At 42.2% G+C, this 19,773-nt stretch overlaps 1 protein-coding gene across 1 annotated transcript in view; it reads left to right on the forward strand.

Annotated features, from left to right (window-relative positions):
• The first annotated feature begins 3,947 nt into the window (after positions 1-3,947).
• The window catches only part of ACMSD (aminocarboxymuconate semialdehyde decarboxylase), a 61,696-nt gene continuing 45,870 nt past the window's right edge, over positions 3,948-19,773 (forward strand). The window contains exons 1-3 of the mRNA XM_055398145.2: positions 3,948-4,101; positions 11,397-11,441; positions 19,604-19,700. Coding sequence (XP_055254120.1) covers positions 4,045-4,101; positions 11,397-11,441; positions 19,604-19,700 — 199 coding nt within the window. The 5' untranslated portion in view covers positions 3,948-4,044. The remainder of the gene's footprint in view (positions 4,102-11,396; positions 11,442-19,603; positions 19,701-19,773) is intronic.

Raw genomic sequence — 19,773 nt, forward strand, 5'->3', positions numbered from 1 at the left:
TGGAAGGGCCCACTCCCATTATAGAGGGTACTCTGCTTTACTCAAGACTATTGATTCAAATGTTAATCCTATCCGAAAAAAAAAAAAAAACGAAACAAAACCCACAAAACCTTCAAAGAAACTTCTAAAAAAGTGTTCAATCAAATATCTCAGCACTGTGGCCAATCTGACACATAAAATTAATCATCACATCACCTACTCAGCTGCTTTTCACTGAGGTTGTAACAGAAAAGACAAACATGGTCTCTGACCCTATGGTATTTTCTCAAATATTCATTAATTCAACAGTTTCCCTATGTAGACAAATTCAAACTTAAGTGCAAAAGACTAAAGCCAGATCCTCTTCAAATAGCAAATATTGATAAGGAAGAAAAAGAGGTAAAGACATCTCTGGGTGCCAGAAGCAAGAGGCTGGGTAAAAGATAGCAGAAAGGGATTCTGTTATTCTTGAAGATGAACTTTAAATCATCCACAGCTTTATTGGGTTCATTTCTACTCACTCACTCTGTCAGTTAACTAAGTCTCCCAGGAGTGGGAGTCCTCCTTTACCATTTGCAGATACAAGTAGTCTGGAGAGGCTTCATAGAGAAGTGATGTTTAAGCTAAATGTTCAGTGACAGAGAAGCCATAAGTAAAGACAAAAATGGAAATGCATTCCATCTGGGGAGGCATAAAGTGCTCCCTAAGCCTGGGGCACAGAGAACAGTGGCACAGTACAGGCACAAAAGAGGTAAAAAGTAGATATGGGACCTTGCTTCCCATGCACACTTGAACGTAGAGTGAGAAACCAGGGAAAACATTCAGCTGGAAGGAAATGAGATCACATAGAACTTTAGAGAGATCACACTGGGTAAGAGTCCTGGGGATGGATTACAGTGGGCCAAGACTGGCATCAGAGACCATGAGTGGATGATTAAACAGTCCTGGAGAGAGATGATGGGGGCCTGAAAGTGACACTGGAGAGGAAGGAACAAACTTGGGAGATCCATGGGGTTAGAATAAAAAGAGTTGAGGCCTTATTGATTGTGGGGAAGAGAAAGAGAGAGGCAAAGAGGGAGAAATTCGGTTTGGACAGGGTCATCCACTGAGGAAACACCAAGAAGAAGAGCAGGTACAGGAAGAAAGAAGAATTCTAATTTGGAGTGGGAGCCTCCAGGAGAAGTCCTTTTCTACCAGTGGAGCTGCCTAACTTCAAGTGGATCACAGGCCTGGTCAAGGAGAAATACAATCAGGACCACTGCAGAGAGGGTGTTTCCACCCCACAGTCCTGCATCACATAAACCCAGGGTTCTTATATAATCTACCATCAGATTTCCTGTCATTCTGCATATGGTGGATTAGAAGTAATTGGATTACATGTCATCATCTAATTCATAGCTGACAGTTTTATATTATTCGAGTTAATGGCTAACACAGCTTTATTAATCAGTTCTTCTATTATTGTCCCTATTTTTGTCGTTGTTCAGTCAGTAAGTCTTGTCCAACTCTTTGTAACCCCATGGACTGCAGCACAACAGGCTTCCCGGTCCTTCATTATCTCCCAGAGCTTGCTCAAACTCACGTCCATTGAGTCAGTGATGCCATCCAACCATCTCATGTTCTGTCACCCTCTTCTCCTCCTGCCCTCAATCTTTCCCAGCATCAGGGTCTTTTCCAGTGAGTCAGCTCTTTGAATCAGGTGGCCAAAGTATTGGAGCTTCAGCTTCAGCATTAGTCTTTCTCATGTATATTCAGGGTTGATTTCCTTTAGGATTGACTGATTTGATCTCCTTGTGGTCCAACAGCTCTCACGGGTCTTCTCCAGCACCACATTTCAAAAGCATCTACAGAGAGACCAAGTAACTTACCCCACTGATATCTGGCTAAAAATCAGTAGAGTCAGGAACTGAACTTTGGTAAATATTTGAGCTGATTCATAGCCGTAAGATTAGGGCCAGGAGAAAGCAACTACTCAGACTTGGTCTAAGCCATATTTTATTTTTATACAATGAAACTACTGAATAATTTAAGGATCTCTTGCCTTCTTTCACAAAGTAATGCCAGTATAAAGCTCATCTGATTCATAATTCATTTTCTAGATGTGAGCTGAGATCTTAAACAATTTTCCTTTTGCTGTCACTTTCCTTAGTGCTATAGTAGAAACTGAAAGAGTACTTTCTTTAGTTCTTGAAGACAATGTGACCTCCTGCCCTTATAAGCCAAAATGTTTGCCTGTCTTTATGAGCAGAAGTAAAAGCACTGTTCTTTTCTGGACCTCTGGGGGCCCAGTGGTTAAGAATCTACCTTGCAATGCAGGGGATATAGGTTCGATCCCTGGTCTGGGAAGATCCCACATGCCTTGAGCAACTAAGCCCATGTGCCACAACTACTAAGCCCAAGTGCCCAAAGCCCATGCTCCGCAACAAGAGAAGCCTGCTCACTGCAACATAGAATAGCCCTCATTGCAATGAAGAGTAGCCCCTGCCACAACCAGAGAAAGCCTGGGTACAGCAACAAAGACCCAGTGCAGCCAAAAATTAATTAATTTTTTAAAAATGCATTGTTCTTTCCTCCTGTTACATGTTCGCTGACAGGACTCACTGGATGTATTGCACATGAAACATTTTAAATCTCTTACTTTCCCTTCTGCTTGAGAAAGAGTACTGTTTGGTAAAGGTAGTCTTTCTTCTCCCTCTGGATGAAAACCTAGGCAGTCTCCTTGGCATTTCCACTCATTTTTAGCTAATAAAAATTCCTAAAGCCACTTTAAATTGCAAATCCATCCTTAGGTGAAGAAGTGAAAATGTCCAGTATAATATATTAATAATCTCTTCAATCCTTATTGAAACATTTGCCTTCTCTTCCTGAAAGTGAACACATGGTCTTTTCTACTCCTTCCTAAACTGGCATTTCTGCTTCTCCTTGAGCTTGATCTCTTTGATTGGCAGAGTCAAATCAAGGAAAGAGAAGTGGAAGTCCTCCCCAAACTGCTCTGACAACCCTCTATTTCTCCCAACACTTACACTCTACAAGTACCTATAACAATGTATGTATCATTCTAATTCTCATACAGCCTTATATCCTCAACACACAGTAGTTCTCAATAAAAATTTGTTAAATGAATGAATGAATAAATAAAAGAGGACTTTTCTGGTGGTCCAGTGGTTAAGGCTCTGTCTTCCAATGCAAAGGATGTGGGTTCAATCCCTGGTTGGGGAAGTAATATCTGACATGCTACAAGGTGTGACCAAAAAAAAAAAAAACAAATTAAAAAAAAGCAATGGAGGAAATTACATATACAAAGTATGAAGTTCTTTCTATGATTTAAAAGTAAATTATATTGGCTATTCCAATAAAATGTAAAAAGCTAAACAAAAACCCACATAATACACAACTCAAGAACTGGACCCTAATGTAAACTATGGATTTTAGTTAATAAAAATATATCAATATTGACTAATCAAGTATTAAAAAAAAAGTACAGATGAAACTTCCTTCACAGCTTTTCAACATCCTAGATTATCATGAACAAGCCAACTGCTAAGTATGGTTTAAAGACCTGGAGGTAACTATGGTACAAAAAGCAAAAGCATTACTTGGTTTCTTCTAAGGAATGAAACCAAGAATAAGAACAGATGAGTCAGGGATCTATTAGTTTTCTTTAAAAGCTTTCTGATACTTGATTTCTAAATATGTATATCTTTATAAAAATTACAATATTTAAAAACAAAGATTAGTCAGTTTTAGACCTCCTGTACTCAAAAGCAGCCTGCAAGTATGTTTGACCTCACAGGCTTTAGTAGTTGTTTTGGTTTTTTTTTTTCAGTTTTGTGCCCTGGGTCCTGATTACCAAAGAGTTGTTGACCCAAAGCCAAGCAGACAAACAAACAGAGCTGTGGACTTTAAGAAGGCAGTTCCAGTGGATCTAGACCAGTTAAGCAGGCATACTGAGTGGTGTGGCAGCCGTAAAGAGACTAAGTAAATCAATCAACTCCATGGTTTTCATGAAGACCTCTTCATATCAAAAATTCTTTCTTTATATGCATCTCCTCTGATCCTGTGGCAATGAAGATTGATATCCACACTCATATTCTACCAAGAGAATGGCCAGACCTAAACAAGGTAACGGTGATTAATTTCCTGAATTATTTCTAAAGCTTCTCCTAGAATTACTTCTAGGGTTTCTCAATGCCTCTATTACAGAATGATGTCTTCTTTTGGGAATTAGATGTTAAATTTCTCTGCTTTAGGAAGTTTTTAGGAAGTTTTTAAGTTATTTGGTAGCTCTTATTTCCTAGTTTTTAAAACTGATTTAATATTTACTTTGAAAGAAACTTGATTTTAAAGGTAAATTTTCTTTAAAAATCCCTTTTCCCCTCAAATGAAGCATTCTTTAAAACTTCTGGACAATATAAGTCAAGCAGTTTTGCTTCCATTTAAGTCACATATTCAGCTGCTAGGAAGATAGGTGCCACTTACAGAATTTAAAGTTACAGTTTCAAGTAAGAAAGAGACTATTAAAAACTAAATGTGATAGGTTCCCAGGACTTCTAAAACATATTTCCTTTCTAAGATGTTGAAAATAAGTTTTGGAAGCACCAAATGATAGCTTTGTATAATTTTTTTAAATCTATTTTAAGACACTGTCTAAAACCTTTCCTTTTTGATCTTGAAGCTGTAAATTCTTGTTATGAACTAGAGTAGGAACATAAAAAAAAAAAAAAAACTAGCGGAAATGACATGAAACCTTTGCACAGTGAATGTCTCTCAAGACTTTTCTCTGTGTTTCTCAAAAGATGGCAATTTCCTTTTGCCATCAAAAACTTCTAAATGAATACTAAAAAAGAAAGTGGAGAGCATGAAAGAAATTTAAAATTGGTTTGAGTTTTACTCAGGCTAAGTATCAGATTTTACCCATTCAGCCTTCTCTAGGACTTTTAGATGACTCATAATGTTTCATCTATTTTTATCCCAAGTGAGGAAAAGTGAATGAACCCAAACTCTAATAAAAATGTGGTTTCACTGTTTCATTGTGCAGACAGAAGAAACTATTTTCTTCTCATAATTGTCTCCTGGGAGAATGGTCATCTTAAGTGTTTCTTTGTCCATTGGTATTTCAGGTAAGGTGGATAGTGGACATTGTAGATCAAAAAACACAAGTGATGCTAAATCATCTTTGAAAGGTTTTCCTATTACAGTTAATGGTAAGAACTAACCCTATTGGCTCAGCGGTAAAGAACTTGCCTGCCAATGCAGGAGATACAGGTTCAATGCCTGGGTCAGGAAGATCCTCTGGAGAAGGAAATGGCAACCCACTCTAGTATTCTCACCTGGGAACTCCCATGGACAGAGGAGACTGGAGGGCTACAGTCCAGGGGGTTGCAAACCAGTTGGACATGACTTAGTGACTAACAACAACCCTATTGAACTAACCCCTCCAAAAGGAGCCTAAGTACCTACAAGGGAACCTGCTGTTCTGAATGCTGTTGTCCTCGTTATATTTTATTATTAAAGTGTAGACATTGCTTCACAATGTTAGTGATGAACAATCATAGTAGCCTAAAAGGGTACCTCCTTTTTGCTGAGGGGAGAAAACTTTCTACCTAGTATCCCATGTCATAACCCCACCTCCCATGACCTACCTCCCACCAGAAGACTGCCTCCAGTTTCAGCAGAGAACTGGTCACCAAGAGCTGCAAATATCTAGGTGTTCCGCCTAATGCCAGGTCCTGAAGACACTGCCAAAACTGCTCCAGAAGCTCCAGGATGCAGAGCATGGAGAGGCCATAACCACAAATGCATGCGCTGTAGGCTCCCCGCACACAGGTTCCACTGGCTCTTGATGTTATGTGTTCCTATCTTCTAATTATGCCTCAGAAGAGGGGAGAGGCATTCTATACCCATTCAGTTCGGTTCAGTTCAGTCACTCAGCCGTGTCCGACTCTTTGCGACCCCATGAATCACAGCACTCCAGGCCTCCCTGTCCATCACCAACTCCCAGAGTTCACTCAAACTGATGTCCATTGAGTCGGTGATGCCATCCAGCCATCTCATTCTCCGTCGTCCCCAGCTCCTCCCACCCCCAATCCCTCCCAGCATCAGACTCTTCTCCAGTGAGTCAACTTGTCGCATGAGGTGGCCAAAGTATTGGAGTTTCAGCTTTAGCATCAGTCCAGGATTTTATCTAGCAGTCTCACAGCCTGCAAGCAGATAACGATACACTTTTTTAAAAAGTTACTGAAGTATAGTTGATTTACAATGTTATATTAATCTCTTCTATACAGTAAAGTGACTCAGTTATACATATATAGGCTTTTTCATATTCTTTTCCATTATAGTCTATCACAGGATACTGAAAATAGTTCCCCGTGCTATACAGTAGGACCTTGTTGTTTATTTATCCTGTACATGACAGTTTATATCTGCTAATCCCAAACTCCTAATTCTTCCCTTCCCTACCTCCCCCCACCCCCCTGCCTTGGCAACTACAAGCCTGTCCTCTGTGAATCTCTTCTTGTTTTGATAATTGATATATGTGATGATGATAGTGGTGGTAATAACCCTTCCAGAGAGCAACAGAGACATGTAATTTGATTCACATAACATCTTGTGAATTGCAGATAGGATTTCTATCATTAACCTGGCTGGACAGATGAGGTCACTGAGACTCAGAAATGAGCATAGAATCCCAGAGTTTCATGGGGCTGTGGCGGCCACTCCATAGCTCTTTGTCCACACCCACCCACCCTCAGAGAGCTGGTCCCGGACTGCATTACTGCTGGGTGGGATGTCCCTGCTTCCCTCTGAGCCAATCCCCGCCCCCCCCGCCAAGGCCACCCTTGACACCAGTCCCCTTCCCAATTCCCCACACACGTAAACCACTGAGGGCTTCCTCGAAGCAGGTGATCTGTTATGTGGTAGGCGTTTCCATTGGAATGTAGGCAAGTTAGTCATGAAACAATTTGAAGAAAACAGTTTCTGTATTTTCAAACTGGGAAGAGTGTGATCAATACATCTAAATCGTCCTGGGATCCTTCTCTCTCCCTATTTCCAGTCTATATGAATATTAAAGTGACATGAGTGAATAGCAGATATGCCTTGGTGTTCATAGAGTTCAGCAGTTCTAGCAGATTTTCCTTTGTCTTCAAATAGTTTCTTGTAGGTAAAATGTTATTTCAGAGCATCAATCTCTGATCTTTTCTTAGCATTTTTTCAAGCTTTCCAATAAATAGTGAAAAAATAAGCCAGTCCTAGTTTCATTTTAGAAGATGAAGCCCCTCTGGAAGAACTAATATCTCTTTTCAAATCTGCCTTTTCTTGTTAAATATTAATAGACACGCTTCAAATACCTTGACCTCCTTAGTCAGTGAAGAAATAGAAAAGCAGAATCAAACGCTTGGCTTGACGATTAACCAATGATTACAAAGGACTGGGATTTGAGAATTTTTTTCATTTTCACTTGCTAATAATGAGTGTAGTCAGAGTTAGACTTAAGATCCTTGGGGGTGGGGGGGGGAAACCGAGGTGGAGAGAAAGCAGATTCAGGAGGGCGCACTTGATTAAATTGTTCCTGATGAATCAGGCACCACACTCTGGCCCAAGAAACCTGTGTAAAAGTTATTTGGGGTTGATTCACAATGATATTATTCATAACAACAAGAAGGATAATAAGATTTCAGTTTTTTCCTTCAGCAAGGCTTTATTGCCCACCTACTCTGTGCCTGACAGTAGGGCTTGCAAAGATTCTTTTAATTTTAAGGGGGCCTTTATTTTAAAATTACATCTGCTTTCATTAGTAATGATTCAATTGCATTCAATCACTGTAATGTTTTTAGGAGAGAAAATCCCAGACAAAACTTCACTTTTAAACGTTTCCTCTGAGAAAATAGAGATCTGGTTTCATCACCTGGGAATTCATTATTCACCTCATGAGTATGAGGTCCCCAAGACATTAAAAGTGTCATTCAGTTCACCAGCCTCTGATTCATATCTAGCCACTTCAGAAACACAGCTCTCATATATAGAACTTAATTTCCTTGAATTTTAAATATTTTTTTTATTTGTCATGGCCATAAATGCCTATGGGACACTGTTCAAAATCAAACATTTTCAGATGGTAAATGCCTCCTTGTCATTTACTCTGCAAAAACTACTCCCAAGGTCATAAATTTCAACTTTAGCCTCTTTCAACCTAGGACGAAACTTGGGGGATTGTGTGCAGCCCAAATTTGGAACAGATAAAGTTGCCCCAAGTAGATTAGGCCTTTGTAAATTTCAAGGGAAGTATCAAGTGTTCCAAGTGCTTTCCAAGACAGGGAAGGGAGGAACACAGAGTGACAAAGGGCTCCTTCTTTCTCTCCTTAGTGGAGGGTATGGCTTGTTTCAAAACCTCAGAATGGAACAGGCTGTCACCACCATGCCACCCCCACTGCCATTACTGCCTGTCACCACCACCACCACCATCATCATGGGTGCCACAACTGCTACCAGACTCACTACCACAGCCATCACCACTGCCACGTCGTAGCCTCCAGTACCGCCACGACTGCCATGACCACCACCACCACCACCTCTGCCTCCCCCTGCCATCACCACTGTCACCATCGTTATCACTGTTAGCATCAATGAGGCCCTTTCTATAAGCCAGGTCTGGTGTCGATAGCTTTCTCTGAATTGTTTCAGTTACTTCCCATAAAACCTTATGTCACTAAGACTACCATTAGCCTCATTTTACACCTAAGAAAACAGTGACTTCAAGATGGTAAGTTGCTCCAAGAAAGTAAAGGCTCTTGTAAAAGGAGTGTTATATGTGTGACAAGATCCCTCCATTCTGCCTCTGCCTGCCTCTCTGCCCTTCCCCGATGCAATGTTTCTCTCACCTGTGAACTAATGGGTCAACATTCCACAGGGAATGAAGAAAAAGTAAGAGAGCAAGGAAGGAGGGAAAAAAGGAAGGAAAGAAAGAAGGCAATGAAATCCTTTCTTTCACATTAAAGTAAGCTTTCAATGGCAAATTTCCAGTTCAAGAGTGTATTTAAGTTTACTCTAAAGCATAACTGATTGAGGCCATTCCGGCCCTTCCTCCAACACATTCTGGGCAGCTTTATCCAGGGGAAGAGAGAAGTAAAACACAAGGGGACCGAATGCATGAAGAGGGTGGGAATGCACCACAAAGGAGAAACTGGGTGCAGGAAGGAGACATGCAAGGGGTTTGGGGTAGACAGGTTCCCTTGCATGCCCAGCCTACTAAGCCAGGTCCTCCTGCGTCACTTGGGAAGCAGCAGGTAGATTTCCAGAGCTAATGTGATTATTTGGAGCTAAAATTCAAGAACAGACCTTCTACCCAGGTAGAATAAAGTTGGTAGAGAATTGACCAAATCTGAAGTCTGTTCTGTTCCGTCGCTCAGTCGTGTCCGACTCTTTGCGACCCCGTGGACTATAGCCTACCAGGCTTCTCCGTCCATGGGATTCTCCAGGCAAGAATACTGGAGTGGGTTACCGTTTCCTTCTCCAGGGGATCTTCCTGACCCAGGGATCGAACCCGGGTCTCCCGCATTGGAGGCAGATGCTTTAACCTCTGAGCCACCAGGGAAGTCTACTGAGGAAGAATACAGGGACAGGCTCAGAAACACACGAATGCCTCTGTGCTTCAAGCCCAGACCTCCCCTCTCAGTCTGGAGGTGAGAGGGAAGCCAGGAAGGAAGAGATCTGTCAAAACCTGGCTCCCTCTGCATAACCTCCCTGTGCCGTGACATAAGAACCTAACTACCGTCACCTGTTCTCACCCAACCACAGCAAGCTAGGAGTTGTTGTGGAGTTCATTAACTCTACTCATTTTTGCCGACAGGAGCTGTTGAATAAGCCCTTTACATCATGGTCTCTGGCCTCCATACCCTCCCTCTGACCTCACTCTTTGAGAACCATTGCTTTAGAGCATGGAAATACTAAACACTGGACGTTATACTCCAATCCAATCCCAGATTACCTTTCCAGGCTCCCTCCCATGACACTGCCTGACCCAGGCTGTGTGTTAGCATTCTCCTCCAGGCTCCCAGGGAACTTGTGTGTCACTATGGCATTGCAGGTCTCACATATGAGAAGGCTCTTCAGTCATCTGCCCAGCCCAGCCCAGCACTGGCCTCTCAAGACTGTGTTCCCTTCATTTTTATTTTATCTGCCCTAGAAAGGCTGGTCATGGTGGGGCTCCATGAGGGTTTGACAAATGAATGAATGAACAAACAGAATGACATTTTAAAACCTATCATTAACATGAGTCATATACAATGACGTTCTTAGGCAAAGTCTTTCAGGTTTTTTTATTCATGACCCCCAAGAAAAAATATATTTCATATTGTGACTCAGTACAAACATTCATATACATAATGGAAATAAGAGTTTCCAAAACTAATAGACATAGAAGGGATTCTATCCTTTCCTATCCTATTCTATCCTATCGTATCCTACTTTATTCTATTCTATTTCACTATATTACATTGTTTTACTATCTTAGCTTGAGTTTTCCAAGAAGCAGACCTTGAGATAAGGGTTCAAATGCAATTAGTTTACCCTGGAGGTGATCCCAGCAAACACCAGTAGAGTGGGGAGATGAGATAGAGAAAGCAACATAGCCCATGAAAGTGTAGAATGTGTACCTCACCTCAGAGCCACCCTGCCCAAGGGGCTGAGAAAACAGTGTATGCTGTTTACATACAAATGCCCCCAGTCATGATTGAGGAATCTGGGGGACAGGTAAGAAAGGGGTCACTAATTTCCTAGTGTTCCTGATCCTCTAGTAGTTGGTTAATCAAAGTTGGCTCCAATGGCAAAAGGGAAAATCTTGTCCAAAATATATGAGTGCTTTTGCTTGAAAGAGGACTGGTGTTCACAGAAGCAATACAGGGAAGGAATATGAGTAGGACACCAGTGGCATCTGTTACACATACTATTTCATTTTTTCAGAACATCTGGGTTATTAACCACTAAACTGATTTCATGATCTACTCACAGGTTGCATCCCACAGTTTGAAGAGCAGGGTTACTGTTCTAAGATGGTATTTCCTAAAGAGTAGTCTTTCCAGCCTGTACTGCTAGTGGTCTGAAAAGGATTTTAGTGCACTAAAATTTTAAATGAATTAAAATTTTGAAAAATAAAACAAATTTTTAACATGCTGTAACATGCATTAGGAAAAAACAATAAAACTAGCACTTCAGTGATATAGAATTTTCTTCCTGAAAATTTCAGGAAAAAATAACCTGATTTGAAAATAAACATGGAATAAGTGGTCATGGGCATGGGGAAGGAAATGGGAAGTTGTGTGAAAGGATGGCACATGGATGCTCTGGCCCAGGAACTCCGCTTTCTTGCAGTCCTCTCTGCTGTGGTCTTCTCGTCTGATTGTTCTCCCCCTTCCCCACAGAGATTCGGTTATGGAGGCTGGGTGCAGCTCCAACACCATGGCAAGGTGAGTGTCTCCCTAAGAACCACTGTGCCTCAGATCCCTGGACAAACTGAGTCTGAGACCTTCCTGCACTCAGTCCTCCAGGGACCCCCAACTCTTTTGCCCTCCAACTGAGCTTTATAGTAGGCAGCGCTGTGGTTTCTCAAAAGTATTTCGAAAAATGGGTGTAACTTCAAAGAGCAGCATTTAGAAAGATAAAATTGAAATTGGAGAAGCCATGAAGAAATCTTTCTCTCTCCTTTTTTTTTTATTTTTTGCCCTGGAACCTATTTTAGCATTGCTCTGCCTCAAGGAAGCGACCTGGCTCTCTCCACAGTTATGACAGTATATTAAGGCCAACCAAATAAATGGATTTATTTATTTAGATTAGAGCACAGGTGGAGAAATTAAACATGGAGACAAAAGCAAGAAGAAGCCACTGTTATTAAGGGTTAAGTTTAGTCTGAGGAAAGATCAAGAGGAGGAAGGCTTGGGGCAAAGCATTTAGCACATAATGAGGCCTGAGAGTGAACTGCCAACTAGGGGTCTGGGCCAACTTCACTTTCAGAGGCATCACAGGCCCTCGTGGAGAGCAGGGGGAACCCTCCTGAGCTTACAGCAAAGCACAAACATGACTAAGTCAGCCCTGCAGGACTGGGGGTATGGGAAGACCACATGCAGGGGTAATTCAAGGCACTGTGACAAGGTGAGGACCAGGTATTGGAGGATATAGATTTGGGCACCAAGGATTTGGAGAAGGCCTCCTGGAAGAAGTGATGCTCTTCCTGAGTCCGGAAGCAGAGGTGAAGGCTTGCCCACGGAATAAAGGAAAAAAGCAAACAAAGACGGGGAGTGAAGGCATGGGTCTATTAAAACCTGTGAGCCCAGAACTCAAGCACTTGGCTAGGGCTGGTATCAGCGTTTCTCTAAGTATGGTCTGCAGACGAGCAAGTTCAGTGTCACCTGGAGACTTGGGAGAAAGGCCAATTCTTGGGCCTCACCTCAGACCTACAAAATCAGGAATGCTGAGGATTGGGCCAGCAATCTGTATTTCAACAAAGTCTCCAGGTGATTCTGACGTTCACTCAAGCTTGAAAACCACTGGCTCTATCAACTCACTCATTCACTGATTTTTATTGACACCTATTTGATGCCAGAACCACCAGGCTAGACACGTGGAATATGCCGGTGAACAAGACAGACACACTCCCTGTTCAAATTCTAGGGGCAGCAAACAAACATATTCGCTTCAGAGGATGGAATAAAAAGCAGTGCTGGAACAAGGGGTGACTGGGAGCTTCATCTGGGCTGGCTGGTTGGGGAGCTAGCAAAGACTTAAGATGATGAGAAGGAAAACCCTGGAAGAGCATCCCTGGATGAGGGAATAGCAGTTGCAAAGGCTGCCATGTGAGGAACGGCTGTGTTCAAAGAACAAGAAGGAGGGCAGTTTGGCTAAGATGTGGTGCAAGGGGGAGACGGCAGGAAAAGAGGCGGACAGGGGACAGATCGTGGACAGACTTGAAGCACGTGCTAAGGAGGCCAGGTGTTAGTCTCAATGCAGTGCAAATTCCTTGAAAGGTCTTAATGGCTTAAACAGGTCCCCTGGGGACTTCCCTGGCAGTCCAGAGGTTAAGACTCTGCATTTCCAATATGGGGAGTGCAGGTTCGATCCCTGGTCAGGGAACTAAGATCCCTCATGCCATGCAGCACGGCCAAAAAAAGAAAAGCATTAAAAGGCCACCTACTGTACTCTGTAGGGGTCAGATAGAGGCATTTAAGAATTTGAGGGGCAAGGTGGTACGAAGAAACTGGAGAGGTAGGCAGAAGCCTCATCAGACAGGGCCTTGGGGAATGAGCTTAGGCCTTTGTACTTGATCCTGAAGGCAGTGAGGAATCATTAAAGAGTTTTTTTTAAACATCAGAATCTCTGGGGCGGCTCATTCTCACCTTCATCAAAGACTGCCCACTAAGTGCCAGTTTAGACACCAGGCTGCACTTCTCCCATGAAAAGTGCCAGTTCCTAGCCTGGGAGTTGGTGATCGAAGCTGGCCTCCTGCTCGTGCTCAGTCATCAAGTCACGTACAGCTCTTTGCGACCCAATAGACTGTAGCCCACTAGTCTCCTCTGTCCATGGGATTTTCCAGGCAAGAATACTGGAGTGGGTTTTCATTTCTTCCTCAAGGGGATCTTCTCAACTTAGGGATGGAATCTGTGTCTCCAGCATCTCCTACATTGGCAGGCGGATTCTTTACCACTGAGCCACCCGGGAAGCCCTAAGCTGGCTCTCAAGTCTGCCCAAAAGATAAAATAAGCTGAGTAGAGATAATGACAAGGCCACTAGGAAGCCCCAAATGAAGGATGAGCAGCCTGTAACTTTTTTTTTACTCCATGTCCCAGGCTGCAGTTTCTGCCCTTCATAACTAGATCTGAATGGCCTTCATTTCGTTTTTGTGTCAAGAGAAGTCTGGTAAACATAACAGCAAATCTCAAAACAAAAACAAAACAAACAAGAAACCTCAAACAAACAACAAGAAACCCAAGAATGAAAATATTTCAAATCAAATCTACTACTTGCATAGTTCCAGCAAAATTGGATATAACAGTAGTCTAATCAAAGTGATATTCTCCTTTCTTTCATTTCAAAAACAAAACAAAGCAAACCAAAGCAGAACTAAATTGGTATTTTTTAATATATAATTACAGTGGTCAGGGATCACAGTCATTGGAAAACAACATATAAATACATACAAATTGCAAATTCAGCTTAGAGCAGTTCCTTTTTATTTGCCTCCATTCCTTTTGTGAATAATATTTTCTGTCCCCCATCCATGACTGATCTACCTCAGAGATTCCTATTTCCTGAAAGGTATTTCCCAAAGACATCTTTGGTCTGCCCTATTTGTTTCTCTTCTTAACCTTTGATTTTCCAATGCTTTTAGAATGAATTAAGGGGTATAGTTTGCCATGGTAAAGCCTTGTTCAGAACTGAAAAACATCATGTGTCCTTGGGTTGACTATGTATAATTTGGTTGAAAATTTCTAAAACTATGTACGCCTTCTCTCAGGATCAGCATGGGGTAGGGTAGAATTAAGTGCTGATGGCAGGAACACCCCGCAGTGTTTAAGGGAGGCCAGATCCATGGCCCAGTTCAAATACATGGGCCATCAACATCTGAGCGTTTTTTAGGCCCTTGAAATACAAACACACACACCATTGCGATCACACTTAGTATTTTCAACCCACACTATTCCTGTGTGATCTTCAATCATCAGGTTCCTGCTCTCAAAATGATTTCCCTCTCTCTGGGGAGCCAAGAAGACACTCAAATGAATAAAGAACATATAGACAGTGACAATATGATGCTGAGCAAAAGACTGAGGGTATTCAGGGGGTGGGAAGGGCAAGACAGAGGGCAACTTTCATGAAGATAAAAAACCATAGGACTATAGGCCTAGGGATCATTTAGTCCAGTGTTTAATGGGTTGCAGCCCAACAATGAGTAATAATATCAATTCAGTGGGTTAGGACAGCTTTAAAAAAAATTACATTACAAAAGAAAATAGCAGAATGTATTGTTCACGGAGAGGGTAAGTGCTGTTTCATGAAACTTTTGTCTCAAGTTTGTATCTTTATAAATAGATATATGCAGATGTACTGGGTCACAATGGAAAATATATTCCTTATAATCTGGGATTCTCAGCCAAAATCGACTGAAAGCCATTCATTTTGCCCAATGTCATTTCATGTTTTTATTTTTAAGGTTAATTTTCCATTACATAAGTAGAATCTCAGTAAATTCTCCTTTTTGAATTTAAGCTGTCGAAGATAAAGCTACAGTTTCATTGGATAAGCATTCCCCATCCTCAAAAATAATTCCTATTAACAGTTTTGTGGGTATCTTTCCAGACATTTTCCTATGATTTTACTTATATATACATGCACCTATATAAACGGATGTAGGATTATTTAATATGTTTATATACATATTTTTTAGCTAAGTCAATCAGGTTCCAAATAGAAAACAAACAAAATACTTAGGATATTTTGAACAGAGTTAACAAAGAGCCCATTTATAAAAGTGTAGACACATGCTTAAGTTGTGGGGACAAGCAGGGGTTAGATGATGAAGCCCCTTAGGTCAGGTTAAGGGGTTTGCATTTTATCTTCAGGACAATAGAAATCCATTCAAGAGTTTCCTTTGGGAACTAGCAAGATCTGATTTAGGGTTTTAAGAGTTTACTCTGCTGCTTTGTGGAGACTGGGTTAGAGAGGAACAAGAGTGAAAGCAGAAAGAGATCAGGCTTGAGGCTGCAGCATCATTCAGATGAGAGAAGATAGGGCTTGGACCAAGGCTGGAGCAGTGGAGATGGAGGAATGTGGATCACTGCAGGGTCTATTTTGGAGACATATTGGGAAATGGATGGGATGGTGACATGTCAAGCAGAGGGAAGTGAAAACATGATGTAGTCTCAGAGGGGTGAGAAAGATAATGCTGACATCAAGGAGAAAAGCAATAGAGCCCGGAGGACAAGCAGATCTGAGCAAGAGATGAGCAGTAGTGGTTCCACCACAGCTGGAAGTGGTTGTAACAGAGCTTCCCATGGAGCTGTCCTTCAGAAACTTTAAAGTGACAGCTGCAGTGATTACAGAGGCTGCTTCCTGGTGACAGTGTCTGGGTCATTTCTGCCAGCTCTGCACCTCAAGCCCAACCAGTCTAGCAGCTTGCATGGTCTAAAGGTAGAGCTTGAGTGGGGACCTGGGGAAGGGGGAAGAGAATGGAAATCTGTTGATAAAATACTGAATTTTAAAATACATAGTTTTTCTTTTATCCCTGTGCTATTATTTTCCTTCTTGTCCACTGATTCTATATGTAATAGCTTGCATCTACTAAACCCAAACTCCCAGGCCATCCCTCCTCCATTGTCCTTCCCCTTGGTAACCACAAGTCTGATCTCTATGTCTTTTAGTCTGTTTCTGTTTCATAGGTAGGTTCGTTTGTGCCAAATTTTAGATTCCACATATAAATGATATTATATGGTATTTCTCTCTCTCTTTCTTACTTTACCTAGTATGATAATCTCTAGTCGAATGCATGCTGCTGCAAATGGCATTATCTCATTCTTTTTATGACAGAGTAGTACTTCATTGTACTACATCTTCTTTATCCATTCATCTGTCAATGAACATTTAGGCTGTTTCCATGTCTTGGTTATTGTGGATAGTGCTGCTATGAACATAGGGGTGCTTGTATTTTTTGAATTGAAGTTTTGTCTGGATATGTGCCCAGGAGTGGGAGTGCTAGATAACATGGTCATTCTATAAAATGCACCTTTTAGTGATACACAATACCAGACATTTGAAATATCAGCTATTTTGGACTCATTTGTAGACAGTATTAAAACTAGAACTTAAGAATCAGAAGCGTCACAGGTGAGGTTCCAAGGTTCCTTGGGACTCAGACTCTGGGATGGAGATGAGCATGCAGAAGGTTTAATAGGAAGTGCTCTCAGAATGGACATCAGTGGAAGGGGAAAGGAGGAAGTAGGATAAAACAGGGCAATGTTGAGCGGTGATGTTCTCAACAGAGGTCTAATATAAAGCTCTAGAGCTAACCTCCTGGAGAAGGCAATGGCAAGCCACTCCAGTACTCTTGCCTAGAAAATCCCATGGATGGAGGAGCCTGGTAGGCTGCAGTCCATGGGGTCGCTAAGGGTCAGACACGACTGAGCGATTTCACTTTCACTTTTCACTTTCACACATTGGAGAAGGAAATGGCAACCCACTCCAGTGTTCTTGCCTGGAGAATCCCAGGGAAGGGGGAGCCTGGTGGGCTTCCGCCTATGGGGTCACACAGAGTTGGACACAACTGAAGTGACTTAGCAGCAGCAGCAGAGCTAACCTCCACAGGGGTGCCAAGTTGGGGGCGGGGGGCAAAGAAGAGGGACCTTTTGCTTCCCAGTAATCAGTCATTGGAAATGGGCTTCCCTGGAAATGAGGCAGGACTTTGAGGGAAGTGGTTCTCTTCACCCAAGTCAATCTTCCTGTTTTCGCCATAGGGACTGACAACTGAGAACTGTCTGCCAGCAATACTCCCTGGCAATTCTCAGAAGCTAGGAGAAGAAATGCTGTTGTTTTTTTTTGGGCCATGTTGCACAACATGAGGGATCTTAGTTCCCTAACCAGGGATTGAACCCAGACCCCCGCAGTGAAAACACAGAGTCCTAGCCACTGGACCACCAGGGAACTCCCAACTCCTCTTTGAGGGAGATCTTGGCGGCACATTATACCATCTTGGGAAGGATAACTGAATAGCTTTGCTGTATAGTAGAAATTAATAAACACTGTAAATCAACTATATTCCAATAAAACACATTTTAAAATAATAAACTACTAATATCTACAAAAATAGTAGGCTTATGGAACCTCTGCCCAATCAACTCAAGTACTCTGTTCTTCGTTTCCATGGATGGGAATCTGTGCCTTAATTTCTTCCTTCTCTCAATCTTTCTAATCTCCATGCTTATGACCTAAATTTTAGTGGTAGATTATTAACTTGTCTTTTTCCCTCAACTGTATATCCTTTCTTTTTCCAACTGTATATCCTTAAAGTTTTTACATCAGTCAGAGAAAGTAAAGTAGGTGCTAAATTAACATGTTTTATAATGAAAAAAAGAGCAAACAAACAAAACAAAACAAAAAAGACCAAACTGAGGTTCAGAGATGTTTAACTTGCTTATGGCTACACAATAAGTTGCAGAATAATGATTTGAACCTGAGCAGTCTGATTTTAGCGACCTGATCAGAACTTTTCCCTTTCTTTAGGGATTAGCAACCTGAAGCTCAATTTAGAGCCTACTGCCACTCAAGTACTCTTGCCTAGAAAATGCCATGGACAGAGGAGCCTGGTGGACTACAGTCCATGGGGTCGCTACTAGTCGGACAAGACTGAGCGACTTCACTTTCACTTTTCACTTTCACACATTGGAGAAGGAAATGGCAACCCACTCCAGTGTTCTTGCCTGGAGAATCCCAGGGAAGGGGGAGCCTGGTGGGCTTCCGCCTATGGGGTCACACAGAGTTGGACACGACTGAAGTGACTTAGCAGCAGCAGCCATGCTTTGAGAAGCCATTAGTTTGGCCCCCCTTTCCTGAGTATTAAAAGGTAGTGTACAAGGCAGGCACGATGCCTGGGAGAAGCAGCAGCTCAGCACCAAACTTCACATGCACTTCTAGACTGAGTCACTGCATGGCCTGCCTCCCCCTGCAGGTGCTGACAGCAGCGGACCCTGCTCTGCCAGACAAATTATTTCCTTTCACTATCCATCTGTTGTTTCTTTATAAAACAAGAAGTTGGGGCTTCCCTGGTGGTCCAGTGGTTAAGAATCTACCTGCCAATGCAGCGGACATGGGTTCAATCCCTGGTCTGGAAAATCCTACAAGCCATGGAGCGACTAAGCCCATGTGCCACAACTACTGAGCCTGCACACCTAGAGCCCATGCTCTGCAACAAGAGAGGCCACTGCAATAAGAAGAGTAACTCCCACTCACCGCAACTAGAGAAAACCTGAGTGCAGCAACAAAGACCCAACATGGCCAAAAATAAATAAGTGAATAAATAATTTAAAGAAACAAACAGGGCTGGACAACATGGCCAGAGGTCCTTACCAGTTCTAAAATGTTAAAAATCTAGAGTTTTCCAGATCCTGGGCCATCCTTTCAGCTTTTGGAGCCAGAAGTTCAGAATGGCAAGGTAACCTACACAATCCTCAGTTGTATAGTCCCGAAAGGTCATGACCATGACCTGGTTCTCTCTGTACCCAGCCTCTGACACCCACAGAGCACACCCCTTCAAATCCAAGTCAATATTAAGGCAGGGGGGAAACAAGTTGAGTTCTGTTAAACAAACAGATTTGTACTTCTTCAAGGATTAAGGAAAAATGCCTAGAAAGATTAGAGGAGAACCACATTCCAAAGCATACAAGGAAGAATTAATCTAAGTAAGCTTGTGTGTGTGTGTGTGTTAGTCACTAAGTTATGTCTGACTCTGCAACCCCATGGACTGCAGCCCACCACGCTTCTCTGTCCATGGGATTCTCCAGGTAAGAACACTGGAGTGGACTACCGTTCCCTTCTCCAGCTAAGTAAGCTTAGGTCACCTTTTGCTGATGTGAGTTTTCTGTCCTAGGGAGAAGCAAAGATGCTAAAAGATGGGAAGATCTTCAGAGTGGTCCAAGAGAACTGCTGGAATCCAGAAGCTCGTCTTAGAGAAATGGACCAAACAGGTATTTACAATGAGAAAAGGTATCAATGTTTTCATCTGATGTTAGAGGGCAAGTCTGCCCTTTGATTATATTA

The sequence above is a fragment of the Moschus berezovskii genome, chromosome 2 (genome assembly GCF_049115385.1).
Source record: "Moschus berezovskii isolate FMDL1 chromosome 2, NW_MosBer_1.0, whole genome shotgun sequence".
NCBI classification, from domain to species: domain Eukaryota; kingdom Metazoa; phylum Chordata; class Mammalia; order Artiodactyla; family Moschidae; genus Moschus; species Moschus berezovskii.